The sequence below is a fragment of the Zootoca vivipara genome, chromosome 2 (genome assembly GCF_965207765.1).
Source record: "Zootoca vivipara chromosome 2, rZooViv2.hap1.1, whole genome shotgun sequence".
NCBI classification, from domain to species: domain Eukaryota; kingdom Metazoa; phylum Chordata; class Lepidosauria; order Squamata; family Lacertidae; genus Zootoca; species Zootoca vivipara.
Window position 1 is genome coordinate 113,995,558 of NC_142584.1, and position 17,775 is coordinate 114,013,332.

General features: G+C 43.4%; 1 protein-coding gene across 3 annotated transcripts in view; it reads right to left on the reverse strand.

The window, feature by feature from the left end:
- Positions 1-1,484: 1,484 nt before the first annotated feature.
- The window catches only part of LOC118081134 (zinc finger protein 250-like), a 30,285-nt gene continuing 13,994 nt past the window's right edge, over positions 1,485-17,775 (reverse strand). For 2 of the 3 annotated variants that reach the window (XM_088663701.1, XM_088663703.1), the window contains 3 exons: positions 8,263-8,346; positions 6,977-7,093; positions 1,485-6,712 (listed from right to left, as the gene is read on the reverse strand). In XM_088663701.1, coding sequence (XP_088519827.1) covers positions 6,399-6,712; positions 6,977-7,093; positions 8,263-8,346 — 515 coding nt within the window. In that variant the 3' untranslated portion in view covers positions 1,485-6,398. The remainder of the gene's footprint in view (positions 6,713-6,976; positions 7,094-8,262; positions 8,347-17,775) is intronic. The other variant, XM_088663702.1, reaches the window with a different exon arrangement.

Here is a 17,775-nt window from a genome sequence, read left to right on the forward strand (position 1 = left end):
GTTTTTCTTACTTATCTTGCATAAAGTGAGATTGCATCAGGCTGAATTCACAACGGTGTTTTTTGTATGCACTACTTTGATTTTCAGTAAATGAAATTATAAAAAGGGGGGAGGATGTAGGATTTTTCACACATTCCAAGGATTTGTGGGAGGCTTTTTGTCCTTCATGATAAAAAATGTTATGTTTCAGAGATGAGGAGAGAAGGGAATAGTGGCTTAAAACATTTTTTAATTCACCACCTCAATGTGCTCTTTGGTGGTGACGAAGGAACAGGAAGCTTTTATTAATTTAAGCAAAGCAAGAGAATCCAAATCAGCAGTCTAACAATTTTATAGAAAGTTCAAAAAGTACTTAATCATACGTGCAGTAAATATTGTGAGACGTAAATAAAAGAGAGAAACAGAAACAGAAATCATGTCGAGGGGGAAATAAAGGGGGGAGGGGTGGAAAACCCCAAACTGTATATTTTACAGGGATGTTATTGTACTTCACCAGACCTTAACCTACTACAGGATTTGTAAAATGGATCCAAAATACCATTGAATTTTTCCATGGCAAGACTGGATTTATATGCCAGTTGTTTAAATGTTGCGAGTTTGTAGAAGTCTCCAATCCAATTGGAGACGGGAGCTACATTTTTATTTTTCCAATTCATCAGTATCAGTCCCTTTTGCTGCGGTCAGGCCACGGAGAGTCAAAAGGATATTTTGGAGATAACAGCAAAAGTGAAGTTCATGGTTCATCTCATTTGCTGCAGAGACCCTGGGAGCAGGAGATCCTTCCCTTCCCTGGATAGGGCCAATGTCGACGTTTGCTGGCGGAATTCGAACGAGGGACTCAGATAGCTGCTGTCGCTGAGCCCTTATATAGAGGCTTTTAAACATGATCTAATAGCAGGTGGGTTCTTTAGGTTCTGTTGCCATCCTCCCTTATCTCCGCGGTCGGCACAGAGCAAAGTTACTCTCTCTGGTCACAGCGGTGAGCCAAAGCCTATGTCTAATTGCCAGTTCCATGGCTGAGTCAAGACCATAGTTGCCAAGTTTTCCCTTTTCTCGCGAGGAAGCCTATTCAGCATAAGGGAAAATCCCTTAAAAAAGGGATAACTTGGCAGCTATGGTCAAGACAGGCCTGTCTGCTAGTTGACTCCTTATGAGGCCAGCTGTCTAGACCTCTGGTTGATGCCCTCATTATATGTACAGATGGGGAAGCCCTCATTATATGTACAGATAAATATATAAGGATCTAAAGCTACCATTACATCGAGATCAGGAGACACCACTTTCTGAAATTACCTGGCAATACACATATTCAAAGCATTTGCGTGGCCTCTCTCCTATCTGGGCTCCCTGATGCAGCACCAGCTTCCCTTCCAGGCCAAACATTTTCCACACTCGAAACATTAATGGTCTTTCCCTTTTTTGTGGATTCTCTGGTGCTTTTGAAGGTCCGAATGAGCAGCAAACCATTTCCCACACTCCAGTCATTTGCATTGTATTTTTTTTTTACTATCAAACCTTTATTAGGCATTTTACAAACAGAATCGCAAGAAAAAGAATCACATACAAAAGTATTTAAAAGTATTTAAAATGCATACAGAGAGGCAACAGTAAACAGTTCCAAGAAGATGGCGCAGAGGTAAGACACTCTTATCAGAGCTCGTAGAAATCCTTTTAACTACCTTTGCTACCGGCCTCCCCTCCTTGCTTTTTTCGGTTTTTCTTTTCATTTCTTTCCCCCCCCCCTACCCTTTTACCTCCTTTCAACTAAGGCGAAGTTGTTGTATCCTTTTTTATCTTTTTCTTATCGTAACCACTGCCGTGCTGAGATCTAATTTTAATGAAGTTAAATAGCCTCATAGGCACTGCCTCCGGATTTTCTGACGCTTTTTTTGCCGACCCTGCGCCAAACTGTGTTAAATTCTTTCCAAGGATTTCAACTTTCAAATTCAAGGCTTTTAACCCCTAAAATCCTTTAAAGGAACCGCCTTAAACTCCTCTTGAACTTCAGTCTCTCTTACTGCCACACTCACCGCCTTATCAGCCCAAAACTCTTGCTGCAGCTCACTCAGGACTGAATGAGATTGATCCTAGAATTTGCTACTCTACCTAGAAGCTTGGCCTGATTGATCTAAGAGAAATCAAAAATGAGGAAAGCCAAAAGACCCAGATACCCCGATACGGAAACTGACACAGGGTCTCCAAGTCTCAAACAGAGCAACTTAGACAATTATCTTCTGCTTCAAAAACAGCCCACACCCCCTCCCAAAAAAACCTTCAACTCCTTGCATGAAAAAACAACCGAAGAGATATTTCTTGGAATTAATGAGCAGGATAAGGCTAGCACTCTCCTAATGGAGGCACAAATATTGACTGATAGAAAGGTGGAGTTATTGGAGGAGTGCTGTATGCTGACTGCTCAGACAGTCCAAAAAATCTTCGAACAATTACAAAACATCTCCAAAAAGTTGGATAACTCAGACTATAAAGGACAATCCATCCCCCACTTGTCCCCTTCAACAAGCCCTAGGGACAAGCAGAACAAACCCAAACCTACACCTGTAAATCCCCTAAAAATCAAAGGAAGTCACCCAGTCAACCTGGTATTGAGACCATGTGAGATAGTTCTGCACATCTTTCCATATAGGGGACCTCTGCCTTATTGGGAGTCAACCTAGGCATCATCTGAATTTGCTCCTAGGCCCTGATGCAGGAAATATTGATTTAAAAGCAGTCAAAAGGCTCTTTAGCGATGGATATTCCAAAAAACTTCTTCTAAGATTTGGCAGTCATAGAATTCCAACCAAAATTTTAAGGGGAAAGGCTCATTTAGCCCAGAAAGGAATCACCCAACATCGACACTTTGACGACATATTACTTAGACCATTGATTGTATCCAAAAGACTGAACAGGATGAACAATACCATTTCATCTGAAGCCGATGTCTGTCCTATTCCCGAGGAAGAACTCAATCGAAGGGAGAAATTGCTATCAGTAACCCGGGAGACTATACAAGAAAAATCTAAGCTGCCAAACTACGTTATAGCAGCATCAAACGACAGCCCCGTCCTCGACCCAGTAGATTGGACAGTCCCAGAAGAAGAAGACCTGCTAAGTAACTTTACCAAATTACCGGACAAAGAGCAAATAGGTATACTTAGCAAACTGATGAAATTACACTCTAGGTTGACTAAAATACACCAGCATGGTCAACAAAAAGTAGAAAAAATAATTCATAATCAAACCTTGTACCCATTAGCTCTCTCCCCAAAATGTATAGCTGAAAAGAGAGCCACCAATGGAACCTTCAAATGTATAGATGCAGAGCTCCAAACCCAGCCCCCTTTGGAATATGACATGGTGAGGAAGAACCCTAACAACGGGACCTTAAATTCCTGGCTGAGCTACCAAATATTAGCTCCAAACGAAATAGGTAGCCCTCCTCCAAGAATTATAAAGGATACCATTATGGTCAAACAACAGACGGTCATCGACAGAGCTGATGTTCTGAGCTCAACATCAAACGAGATCAAAGAAATGGAAGTGGAAACGGAAAATAGACCCGATGTCCACAATTGTCCGACAACTACAGAAACCCCGCAGGAACAAGGTATAACAGAAGAAGGAGGCCAAGAAAGGGAGGGAATTTTAACTTCCCATTCCTCAAAAAAGATCTTAGAGGATCCACCGATACGCTCCCCTCCGAAAAAAGTGGCAAATGGCTGTATTTATGTAAGACAAAATCCTTCTCTGAGCTCAATAACTGAATTAGACTGACTAAACTCTGCAAACTCTGCAAATCAGTCCCAAACTCAAAAACAGACTTTACGCTTGCTGTCCTGGAACATCGCAGGGGGGGGGGGGAGGCGGAGACCCAGACCTAATGAATTTTCTCAAAGACTTTGAATTAATATTTCTACAAGAAACATGGGCAACTAGAGACATCAAAATCAGTGGATTCACCTCTTATATGATACCTGCACAGAAAACAAATACTAAGGGCCGGCCTAAAGCAGGCTTTTGCTGTCTGATTAAAGACAACCTAGGGATTGAAATCAAACAGCTAGAAAAAAGCTCTCCATTTGCACAAGCTTTACATCTAACTCAAAAAAATGAAATTTTTCTTTTTGTAAATGTCTACGTTCCCCCTACTAAAAGCAATATCTCCAGTGAGAATTGGTCACAATTAACTCTTTATATCGAAAATCTGATTGATAAATATCCAAACGCCTCACTAATAATAGTAGGCGATTTCAATGCTAGGGTGGGAACCAACAAGGAGCAACTATGTAGTAAATTAAATTGGAACATTGACAACGATATTGCTTATGCACTGAAAATAGAACGATTCTCCAGAAACAATGTTATAAATCTTTCACATTGTATTTCCTTGGTGGAATCGACAATGTTGATAAAAGATTCATTTCTTAACAAAGCATTTTCCAAACTCCTGATATCTTAAGTCCTCCTTTTTGTATGGACACAAGGGCTGATCGCTGATCAAAACATCCCCCGCACTCCCAACATTTATACTGTATGCTCTTTATTCCACATGGAGTCTTTGAAGGTTTCCACTCTGTGAAAAACATTTCCTACACTCTACACATTGGGAAGGTCCCCTCTTGTGTGGACTTTCTGGTGACTGCGGAGATTTAATGACTGAGAAAAACATTTCCCACACTCCCAAGCATTTATAGGGTTTCTCTCCTGTATGTATTCTCTGGTGACCCTTAAGGCTTTGTGCTAAAGTAAACGACATTCTGCAGTCTCAACATTTATGTGGCTTTTCTCCTGTGTGAACTTTCTGGTGACTGCGAAGATGTGATGACTGAGAAAAGCATTTCCCACACTCCAAGCACTTGTAAGGCTTCTCTCCTGTGTGGATCCTCTGGTTCGCCTGAAGACCTTGTGCTATAGTAAATGACATTCCACAGTCTAAACATTTATGTGGCTTTTCTCCTGTTTGGACTCTCCTATGAACAAGAAGATGTGATGAAGTAGAAAAAAAATTCCCACACTCTCCACATTCATATGGCCTCACTCCTGTGTGGATTCTCTCGTGTACAAGAAGGTGTGATTTGTGGGCAAAACATTTTCCACACTCCATGCATTTGTAGGGTTTCTCCCCTGTATGGATTTTTTCATGCGCCTTGAGTTGCTGTTTCTGGGAAAAGCATTTTCCACACTCCATACATTTGTAGGGTTTCTCCCCTGTGTGGATTCTCTGGTGGATTGAAAGCTGTGCTGGTACAAGAAAACTTTTCCCACACTCCGCACATTCATGAGGCCTCTCTCCGGTGTGAACAGTCTTATGGCTCAGAAGGTTAGCGTTGCCATGAAAACATTTCCCACACTCCCAGCATTCATAGGGCTTCTCTCCTGTGTGGAGCCTCTGATGTCTGCAGAGGTGTTGTTTCTGGGAAAACCGTCTCCCACACTCCATGCATTCAAACGGTTTCTCTCCTGTATGGATTCTCCGGTGGATTACAAGTTCCGATGGTGAAATACAGCTTTTTCCACACTCCACACATTTATGGGGCCTCTCTCCGGTGTGAACAGTCTGATGCCTCAGAAGGTATTCTTTATCATAAAAACATTTCCCGCACTCTCTACATTCATAAGGCTTCTCTCCTGTGTGGATTCTTTGGTGCCTCCTAAGGCTATGTGCTATAGTAAATGACATTCCACAGTCCAAACATTTATGTGGCTTTTCTCCTGTGTGGACACTCCTATGGGAAATAAGACCTGATGGATTAGAAAAACATTTCCCACACTCTCCACACTCATATGGCCTCACCCCTGTGTGGATTCTCTGATGGACCACAAGGTATGACTTTCGAGCAAATGATTTCCCACACTCCAAGCATTTGTGGGGTTTCTCTCCTGTGTGGATTCTCTGGTGCCTCCTAAGGTTTCGTGCTATAGTAAATGACATTCCACAGTCTAAACATTTATGTGGCTTTTTTCCTGTGTGGACACTCCTATGGGAAATAAGACCTGATGAATCAGAAAAACATTTCCCACACTCTCCACACTCATATGGCCTCACACCTGTGTGGATTCTCTGATGGATCACAAGGCTGTCTTTCCTTGAAAAACATTTGCCACACTCCAAGCATTTGTGGGGTTTCTCTCCTGTGTGAAACCTCTGATGGATTACAAGGACTGACTTTTGAGCAAATGATTTCCCACAGTCTCGGCATTTAAAGGGTTTTTCTCCAGTGTGGGTTTGCTGATGAACAACAAGTTGTGACCTACCAGAAAAGCATAACCCACACACACTGCATTTGTGGGGCTTCTCTCCTGTGTGGACTTTACGGTGTTCACGAAGCTGTGATCTCTTGGGAAACCCGTTCCTACTCTCGCCATATTTACGGGGTTTATCTCCTCTGTGGCCACTTTCATGTTTCACAAAATCTGAGTTGGGAGAAACCTTCCCCACACTCCAAGCAGCGATATGAGATATCTCCTCCTGCATGAATGTTCCGGTGGATCAGAACGATGGGCTGATGAGCAAGAACCTTCCTGAACTCCGAATACTTAGGGCTTCCTGGATGGTTTGCAAGCTCCAAACTCTGACCCAAACAGTTCCCACGCTCAGAGTTTTCCTGGATCTTCTCCCCTGTGTGGATTATCTGGTGTCTAGCAAGAGCCAATCTGAAGGCAAAGCATCGGCCACACTCTGGGCAGAAGTATTTCCTCCTTGGGTTTCCTGCTGAGAGTGAACAAAGCGGAATCAGGGTTTGAAGATGGCAGAGAAGTAGCCTCAGAATCCAACGTGAAATAGTTGGGTGAGATGATACATGAGAGACGGGGGTCATACCACTTCTCTCCCCCCATCCACAACACCCACTGCATAAGGTATAACCAGTGGAAGAGCTCTTTTTTGATAAAGTAACAGAGAACATTTTTCTTGCCAATTCTCAGCAAGGGAGGAGAAACTCTGAATGGACTCATCATCCCACCCAAACCGACTCACCTGAGCTGGTGTCCGAAATGGCAGCCCCTCTTCCGTCTGAGATCTGATATTGCGGAGGCCTGGACTCTTCTGCTTTCTCTGCACTGGGGACGAGGCTCGTCTTGGGAAGCAGCAGAGCTAAGCGGGAAAGAAGTGAGAAGAAGGAAGAAGAGGAGGAGGAGGGGGAGGAAGAAGTAGTTAGGGGAAGGAAGCATTCTGCCTCATGGCCCAAACTATCCCCAATGGCTGCTCATCCAAAGCTCCCTCAAACATTTCCAGAGAAGGAGAACCCGTGACTAAACAGCACCTTGGGTTAGGGGGCTGGGTCTTTGTGGGGGGCAAGGTGGTCCTTCCCTCTGTGCTGGAAGGAGCAGGGAGAATGGCTGAAGACATCTGCGGGGCGGGGGGGGGGCCGGGACTGCACTGCCAAGACCCCAGGAAGGGGACTTGGTTGGCACATCCAGACTGTCGCTGTGGGAGTCCCTCACATGCCAGCAAACTATTTTGCACAGCTAAAGTGCAGCGCAGTGGTTAAAGTGTGAGACTAGAATGTTGGAGACCTGGGTTCAAATCGAGCCTCAGCAGTGAAACAGATAAGGAAATATTTGTCCAGTCATTCCCTCTCAGGGCTAGCCTACCTCAAAGGGATTATTCTTATTATTATTATCCCTGCCCATCCAACATCTTTAATTTTGCACAGAATCCTACCTTACACCCACACACGTCTCTAGACCTATGCTTGCTTACTACTAATAATACTTTCTTATTTGTATCCCACCCATCTTACTAGGTTTCCCCATCCACTCTGTGCAGCTTCCAGCACATATAAAAGCATAATAAAATATCAAAATATCCTCATACAGGGCTGCATTCAAACGTCTTCTAAACATTATATGTAGTTGTTTATTTCCTTGACATCTGGTGGGAAGGCGTTCCACAGGCCGGGCGCCACTACCAAGAAGATTCCCTCTGCCTGGTTCCCTGTAACTTCACTTCTCGTGGTGAGGGAATTGGCAGAAGACCCTCGGAGAAGGTGGGCCTCAGGGTCTGGGCTAAACAATGGGGCTGGAGACGCTTCTTCAGGTATACTGGGCCAAGGGTTTGTTGTGGGTATTAAATGCCCCACCTTGAGCTCCTTGGAAGGGGAAAAAGTGGGATCAAAATGGAAGGCATTTGGAATAAAGTACATTTGCAGTTCTCGTGCAACAAACCTGCTCCCCACCTACCCCTCCACCCCAAAAGAGTGACAAGGAAATGTCCCAGAAGGACTGCTTCAGACTCTTGCAGCGAGGAAGGAGGCTCCTTACCCAGAGAGACCACGTTCCCCTCATTCTCCAACATGGCCTCCTTTGCTCTTCGGCCAACGTCCAGCAGGAAGGGCCCTTTCGAATCTGGTGAAATAAACAGGCACATCGTCAAAGGTTAGCGGTCTCTGTAATGACAAAACACCAGTACCTCAGGAACGCCTTTAGTGGCAAGCGCAGAGTGGGAATTTCAGTCTTCCCCACAGATCCTTGAAACTTCATTCTTTCTTTGTTTTTTAATCAAGATTTTCTTGGGTTACCAAAAAAGTGCATACATTGTCTCCGTTTTCAGATCATAAAAGTCCTTTCTTCAGATCATTTATAGTCAATGTGAGACTTTAATACCCTATACTGGAGCTTTCCAAATTGTGTGTCACGATACGTTAGTGTGTCGGCTGCAGTGCATAGGTGTGTCTTGTGAATGCTCCCAACATTCCTCCCGGGGCTGGAAAGGGGTTAGTTTAAAATCTGGTTTGCTAGGGAAACTGAAATTTTGCATCGCGAAATGATGCGAAACTGAATTGCTGTTCTGCGAAATGATGCATGTCTAAAAAGTGTGTCACCAACATGAAAACTTTGGAATGCTCTCCTGCTTGCAGTATAAGGTTGGGGGAGGGGAGAGAAGGGGGATAGTAGACTTTCAATCTTTTACATAGTGGAAGTGCAAGGTTTTTTGTTTCAGCGTCACATGGATAGGATATTTTTCTATTCATCTATTAGTTTTCATTGGCACTGACCTTTGATTAAAATCTGCGGTTCTTTTCTTTTACATATTTGTTTAAAAAAATGTCAAAAACTTTAGGATTTGTTTAGGAAAAAGTTCAGCTTTCGGGGGGTTGTGTTTTTTACTTTTTGCAACCCCAAGGTTGGGGCCCCAAGGCTATGGCTGTTTCCTGCGGTTGACCGCAGTCAGTTTTTTGGGGTCAGTTTAGCCATGTCAATTTGGTCTTCCCCATTGACGGCTGCAACTTGATTCTGTTCACGGGAAATGAATATGAACTGAGCCCAGGAAGCTCTGCCTTGAAGGGACGGATTCTGCCCTTTAGCTTTGGCCGTTCCCATCTTGGTGTTACGTGTTTAAGGCAGCTTCATAGGTTGCAAGAGATAGCTGGAGAGGACCCAGAGTTAGAGAACAAAATGAGAAAATAAAATGCTTGAAGAATGAAAATATTTTGTGGGATACTTGAAAAAAATATATCATGGTTTTGTTAAATAAAGGATAAAGAGCAGATAAGATGAAAATTAGTATAGAAAACCAAATGTGAAAGAAGGAGGAAGTCGGGTTCGGCAGAACTAACAAGTTTAGAAGGTGAAAAGATGATTAATAATGAATGGGTGAGGGGTAAAGGTAATTGCTGTATATGGTTATATTGTGTATTATGATTTATATTGTATTATATTGTAGAATGATGTATATATGTTTACATTTGAAATTAATAAAATTAATGCACACACCTCCCCATCCAAACAGGTCAGGGGAATAATCGATGGCATATTCTAGCCAGGCAAAAGCATCCGACTCAGAGAAGAGCTGGAGTACCCTAGGGAGATGGGACTGGCATGGACTGGCTGCAGAGTCCCGCTAGAACCCAATTTGGCCCGTTGATCTGAGGGTTCCTCCCCCCCCCCATCCCCATGATATACAGTACAAGGGTTTTTGGAGCACTTTAAAATATTCAAGGGGATATTCCAATTGCAGCCTTTTTTCTTTTTTGAAAAAAGGGATTATAATGTTATTTGATTTTTTTTTCTTAATTTCCAGATTTTTTAATTAAAAATATGCACAATCTACCAGCAAGTTTTCATTTCATTTCTTCTAATTTATTTTTATACGCTTTCTAAAAATTCCATTTTGCTCAAGTGGTTTCCTGCACTCCATTCTGTTTTAAATATATTTTTATTAGTATTCTACACATTCTTGGTGTGTATTTATACTCTACCATAACTGCGTTTCATATTCATATTTATCTCTGGTTACCATTGCATTTTACAAAATTTTACAGTTTACCATTTCATTTCAAAGCTTTCGATGAGGAAAAAACAAGTGAGAGAGTTCCCTTCTTCAGCTCTAGAGAATCCCCCCTTCCTCCTCTTTCTCCCCGATGCAACGTGCAACTTATTAGTGCAATGGGGAAAGCAAAATGGCTTATTTCTCCCGCCGCTCTCTCCTGCCCCGCCCCCTCACCGGCATTCACGTGTTGCAGGGTTCAGACGGTGCCCTCTCACCCTTGCAGAGCTGCTTCCGAAGGGCCCCTCTGCCTGCAAAGACTCCTTCCTGCTCGGACTTTCAGCCTCCCCTGCAACACCTCTTTGGCCAAACGCCTCCTGCAAAAGACCCACAAAAAATGGGGACTGGCCAGAGGAAACAGGCAGCCTGGGATGTCCTAGTCTTTCGCCTCCTCCCTTTTCCCTCGCCCAAAGGATTCTGGGATTTGTAGTCTGTTCCTCTGTGAGGGGAAAAAACGTCCCTTTGGGCTGTGGGGAAGAGTGCTCATTGATTTTTTATTTCCCCCTTATATTTACTCACTTACTGGCACACAAATAAAGCATTGGTGCATGTCAACAAACTTGCATGTCAACGTGGTTGGATTCTAGATTTGGAAGGGACCCCAAGGGTCATCCAGTCCAACCTCCGACAACGCAGGACTCTTTTGCCTCATGTGGGGCTCGAACCCATGACCCCGAGATGAAGCGTCTCAAGCCCCCATCTAAACCAAAAGTACTTATCAGGGAGCCACCTGTGGCTGTTGGCAGCCTCTCAAGCTGACCCACCTCACAGGGTTGTTGTGATGGTAGCTAGGAAAGCGGAGAGCACCAGAGGCCGCCATGAGTCCCTTGGAGAAAAGGCAAGATAGGAAAAATGCAGCTGGGCTGCTACAGTGGTGTCCTGCCTTCTGGCTAAGGCTCACCCAACACACTTTTAATAGCGGGGATTAAAATAAGAGCATTTTGGCTGCTGCTGCAGCTGGCCAAACGCTGCTTTCTCTGCAATCCCCTCAGGTTGCAGGAGGCGAAAGAGGGAGATGCTGGACAACCTCACTCACTTCCAGTGTAAAACTGCCTTCAGCCCCCATCGAGGTTGAAACCAGGAGAATTTGGCACTTTTCAAAACCAAGGAGATCTTACTCTTTTATTTATTTACTGAAAGTTGTCTGCCGTTGGACCATTCAAAAAACAACATCAAAGCAGAATAGTAAAAATATCAGGAAAAGGAATGCCATGAGCAAAATGGAAAATGTACTTTTACTTTATGATGCTTTGAAATTCGAACTTCAGCGTATGTTTGTAGTCTTACTCATTAGTTTCTTCTTCCCTTCCTTTAATGTTTTCTTTTTCTTACTTCCCTTTTATAAGGTGAGATTGCATTAGGCTGAATTGATTGTTTTTTTGACTTGAAGTGTTTTGTATGTAATGCGTTGATTTTCATTAAATGAATTTTTTAAAACGGGTGAGGATGTAGGATTTTTCACATACTCCATGACAGAAGATAAGATGTTTCAGGGGTGGGGAGTGTCGAGAATATTTCCCTCATGGCTTAAAACACTTTTTTTTTTTAATATCCAACTCAATGTACTCTTTGGAAGAAAGCTTTTATTAAATTAAGCAAAGCAAGGGAAGCCAAAAGTTTCTTCTTTAAAAAAAAATCTTTATTGAATGTTCAAAAAGTACTTAATTATACCTGCACTAAATATGGTGAGACGTAAATTGTTGTTGTTTAGTCGTTTAGTCGTGTCCGACTCTTCGTGACCCCATGGACTATAGCACGCCAGGCACTCCTGTCTTGCTCTGCCTCCCGCAGTTTGGTCAAACTCATGTTCGTAGCTTCGAGAACACTGTCCAACCATCTCGTCCTCTGTCGTCCCCTTCTCCTAGTGCCCTCAATCTTTCCCAGCATCAGGGTCTTTTCCAAGGATTCTTCTCTTCTCATGAGGTGACCAAAGTATTGGAGCCTCAGCTTCAGGATCTGTCCTTCCAGGGAGCACTCAGGGCTAATTTCCTTCAGAATGGATAGGTTTGATCTTCTTGCAGTCCATGGGACTCTCAAGAGTCTCCTCCAGCACCATAATTCAAAAGCATCAATTCTTCGGCGATCAGCCTTCTACATGGTCCAGCTCTCACTTCCATACATCACTACTGGGGAAACCATAGCTTTAACTATACGGACCTTTGTCGGCAAGGTGATGTCTCTGCTTTTTAAGATGCTGTCTAGGTTTGTCATTGCTTTTCTCCCAAGAAGCAGGCGTCTTTTAATTTCGTGACTGCTGTCACCATCTGCAGTGATCAAGGAGCCCAAGAAAGTAAAATCTCTCACTGCCTCCATTTCTTCCCCTTCTATTTGCCAGGAGGTGATGGGACCAGTGGCCATGATCTTGGTTTTTTTGATGTTGAGCTTCAGACCATATTTTGCGCTCTCCTCTTTCACCCTCATTCAAAGGTTCTTTAATTCCTCCTCACTTTCTGCCATCAAGGTTGTGTCATCTGCATATCTGAGGTTGTTGATATTTCTTCCGGCAATCTTAATTCCGGCTTGGGATTCATCTAGTCCAGCCTTTCGCATTATGAATTCTGCATATAAGTTAAATAAGCAGGGAGACAATATACAACCTTGTCGTACTCCTTTCCCAATTTTGAACCAATCAGTTGTTCCATATCCAGTTCTAACTGTAGCTTCTTGTCCCACATAGAGATTTCTCAGGAGACAGATGAGGTGATCAGGCACTCCCATTTCTTTAAGAACTTGCCATAGTTTGCTGTGGTCGACACAGTCAAAGGCTTTTGCATAGTCAATGAAGCAGAAGTAGACGTTTTTCTGGAACTCTCCAGCTTTCTCCATAATCCAGCGCATGTTTGCTATTTGGTCTCTGGTTCTTCTGCCCCTTCGAAATCCAGCTTGCACTTCTGGGAGTTCTCGGTCCACATACTGCCTAAGCCTGCCTTGTAGAATTTTAAGCATAACCTTGCTAGCGTGTGAAATGAGCGCAATTGTGCGGTAGTTGGAGCATTCTTTGGCACTGCCCTTCTTTGGAATTGGGATGTAGACTGATCTTCTCCAATCCTCTGGCCATTGCTGAGTTTTCCAAACTTGCTGGCATATTGGGTGTAGCATTTTAACAGCATCAGCTGTTAAAATTTTAAATAGTTCAGCTGGAATATCATCACTTCCACTGGCCTTGTTATTAGCAATGCTTTCTAAGGCCCATTTGACTTCACTCTCCAAGATGTCTGGCTCAAGGTCAGCAACCACACTACCTGAGGTGTACGAGACCTCCAGATCTTTCTGGTATAATTCCTCTGTGTATTCTTGCCACCTCTTCTTGATGTCTTCTGCTTCTGTTAGGTCCTTACCACTTTTGTCCTTGATTATGGTAATCTTTGTACGAAATGTTCCTTTCATATCTCCAATTTTCTTGAACAGATCTCTGGTTTCCCCCATTCTATTGTTTTCCTCTATTTCTTTGCATTGCTCATGTAAGAAGACCCTCTTGTCTCTCCTTGCTATTTTTTGGAAATCTGCATTCAGTTTCCTGTATCTTTCCCTATCTCCCTTGCATTTTGCTTGCCTCCTCTCCTCCGCTATTTGTAAGGCCTCGTTGGACAGCCATTTTGCTTTCTTGCATTTCCTTTTCCTTGGGATGGTTTTCGTTGCTGCCTCCTGTATAATGTTACGAGCCTCCATCCATAGTTCTTCAGGCATTCTGTCCACCAAATCTAAATCCTTAAACCTGTTCCTCACTTCCACTGTGTATTCATAAGGGATTTGATTTAGATTGTATCTTACTGGCCCAGTGGTTTTTCCTACTTTCTTCAGTTTAAGCTGGAATTTTGCTATAAGAAGCTGATGATCTGAGTTACAGTCAGCTCCAGGTCTTGTTTTTGCTGACTGTATAGAGCCTCTCCATCTTTGGCTGCAGAGAATATAATCAATCTGATTTCGATGCTGCCCATTTGGTGATATCCATGTGTAGAGTCGTCTCTTGTGTTGTTGGAAAAGAGTGTTTGTGATGACCAGCTTGTTCTCTTGACAGAACTCTATTAGCTTTTGCCCTGCTTCATTTTGAACTCCAAGGCCAAACTTGCCAGTTGTTCCTTTTATCTCTTGATTCCCTACTTTAGCATTCCAATCCCCTGCAATGAGAAGAACATCCTTCTTCGGTGTCATTTCTAGAAGGTGTTGTAAGTCTTCATAGAACTGGTCAATTTCACTTTCTTCAGCACTGGTAGTTGGTGCATAAACTTGGATTACTGTGATGTTAAAAGGTCTGCCTTGGATTCGTATCGAGATCATTCTGTCATTTTTGAGATTGCATCCCATTATAGCTTTTGCCACTCTTTTGTTGACTATGAGGGCCACTCCATTTCTTTTACAGGATTCTTGCCCACAGTAGTAGATATGATAGTCACTCGAACTGAATTCACCCATTCCCTTCCATTTTAGTTCACTGATGCCCAGGATGTCAATATTTATTCTTGCCATCTCATTTTTCACCACATCCAGCTTACCATTGTTCATGGTTCTTACATTCCAGGTTCCTATGCAATATTTTTCTTTACAGCATCAGACTTTCCTTTCGCTTCCAGGCATATCCGCAACTGAGCGTCCTTTTGGCTTTGGCCCAGCCGCTTCATCAGCTCTGAATCTACTTGTACTTGTCCTCCGCTCTTCCTCAGTAGCATGTTGGACGCCTTCCGACCTGAGGGGCTCATCTTCCAGCGTCATAACTTTTATATGCCTGTTGTCTTTGTCCATAGAGTTTTCTTGGCAGGGATACTGGAGTGGCTTGCCAATTCCTTCTCCAGGTGGATCACGTTTGGTCAAAACATAACTTCTCTAAGTTATTTAAGCCCCTTCGCCACGACAAGGCAGTGATCCATGAAGGGGAGTTTGCAAGAGAGGAGGAGGCAAAAGAGGGAGATGCTGGGCAACCTCACTCACTTCCAGTGTAAAACTGCTTTAAGCCCCTATCAAGGTTGTCACCAGGAGAAATTGGCACTTTTCAAAACCATTACTCATTTATTTTTTTACTTAATGTTGTCCGCCGTTGGACCATTTGAAAAACAAACAAACTTCAAAGCAGAATGGTAAAAATATCAGGAAAAGGAATACCAGGAGCAAAATGGAAAATGTACATTTACTTTATGATGATTTGAAATTTGAACTTCACTGTACTTAGTATGTTAGTAGTCTTACTCATTACAGTGGAACCTCAGTTTATGAACACCTCGGTTTACGAATTTTCGGTTTATGAACGCTGCGGACCCATCTGGAACGGATTAATTCACTTTCCATTACTTTCAATGGGAAAGATCGCTTCAGTTTATGAACGCTTCAGTTTATGAACAGACTTCTGGAACCAATTGTGTTCATAAACCGAGGTACCACTGTAGTTTTTTATTCCCTTCCTTTAATTTTTTCTTTTCTTTTTCTTACTTATATTGCATAAAGTGAGATTGCATCAGGCTGAATACACTGACAGTGTTTTTCTGACTTGGAGCTTTTTATGCACTTCTTTGATGGTTGGATTCTAGAGTTGGAAGGGACCCCGAGGGTCATCCAGTCCAACCCCTGGCAAAACAGGACTCTTTTGCCACACATGGGGCTCGAACCTATGACCCTGAGCTTAAGAGTCTCATGCCCCCATCTAAACCAAAAGTACTGATCAGGTGGCTGTTGGTGGCCTCTCAAGCTGACCCACCTCACAGGGTTGTTGTGATGGTAGCTATAAAAGCGGAGAGCACCAGAGGCTGCCATGAGCGCTGTTATGGGAATTTAAAGGTTTTTAAAGGTCTTTTTACACATATGTATTAAATGTTCATAGATGTACCAAGCAAACATGTGCAAGAGGGCAGTCCTGTAGCCATTTTGACTCCCAGGCTGACAAGGCCTTTCTCTTTGAAAGGAGGGAGGAAATGGGAAAAAAACCTCTGCTCACAGATCCTGCCTTAAGGGCACATTTAAGGTGTGAATAGGAGAGCTTGTCACCTTGCTCAGGAACTCAGTAATCATCATTACAAAAGGACTCTGGCCAGGCTCCCCATGGTGATCCAACATTAACAAGTAAACTTGGCTCTCAGATTCTCACTCCTCTTCTTTGATGTAGGTGTGACATGGGGGGGGGGTTGGTCTTGGGCTACACCCCTTCGATATGTATGGTGCTTCTGGGGGTGGGAAGGACTGGGAAGAAGGGAATTTTCAAAGTTCTATATATGGGGAGGGAGATTCTTTGTTCGGGGTCCTTCTCTTCTCCTGTGGAGAGAGAACACGCTGCTGCAGCAGATTGTTTTATTTTCTTGGCAAATAAACCGTGGGCAACTACCCCTGCTTTTCTCTACCTTGGGTTGGCCTCTGTTTTGCACTATCGAACAGGGGTAATTAATTTCACCCGATCTCTTCGGAGGTTCGGACTCCCTACCGGGGTAGGACCCTTTTAAACAGGCAAGAAAGCCCTTTAAAATTCTATAACAGCCCCTTGGAGAAAAGGCAAGATAGGGAAAATGCAGCTGGGCTGCTACAGTGGTGTCCTGCCTTCTGGCTAAGGCTCACCTAACACATTAGTACGTAGAATCGCCAATGTTGATAAAAGATTCATTTCTTAACACAGCATTTTCCAAACTCCTGATATCTTAAGTCCTCCTTTTTGTATGGACACTTTTGTGTTCCACAAGGGCTGATCGCTGATCAAAACATTCCCCACACTCCCAACCTTTATATTCCACAGGGAGTCTTTCAATGTTTCCACTCTGTGAAAAACATTTCCTACACTCTACACATTGGGAAGGTCTCCTCCTGTGTGGACTTTCTGGTGCCTGCGAAGATGTGATGACTGAGTAAAACATTTCTCACACTCCAAGCATTTATAGGGTTTCTCTCCTGTGTATATTCTCTGATGTATAAAAAGGTATGTCTTCTTAGAAAATGATTTCTCACACTCCAAGCATTTATAGGGTTTCCCTCCTGTATGGATCCTCTGGTGCCCCCTAAGGCTTTGTGCTAAAGTAAATGACATTCCACTAAACATTTATGTGGCTTTTCTCCTGTGTGGACTCTCCTATGAGAAATAAGACCTGATTAATTAGAAAAACATTTCCCACACTCACCACACTCATATGGCCTCACTCCTGTGTGGATCCTCTGATGGATCACAAGGCTGTCTTTCCTTGAAAAACATTTGCCACACTCCAAGCACTTGTAAGGTTTCTCTCCTGTGTGGATTCTCTGGTGCGCCCGAAGGCTTCATGCTAAAGAAAATGACATTCCACAGTCTAAACATTTATGTGGCTTTTCTCCTCTATGGACTCTCCTATGAACAGTAAGGCCTGATGAAGCATGTCAACATGGTTGGTTTCTAGAGTTAGAAGGGACCCCAAGGGTCATCCAGTCCAACCCCCGGCAACGCAGGACTCTTTTGCCTCATGTGGGGCTCAAACCCGTGACCCCGAGATTAAGAGTCTCATGCTCCCATCTAAACCAAAAGTACTGATCAAGGAGCGGCCTGTGGCTGTTGGCGGCCTCTCAAG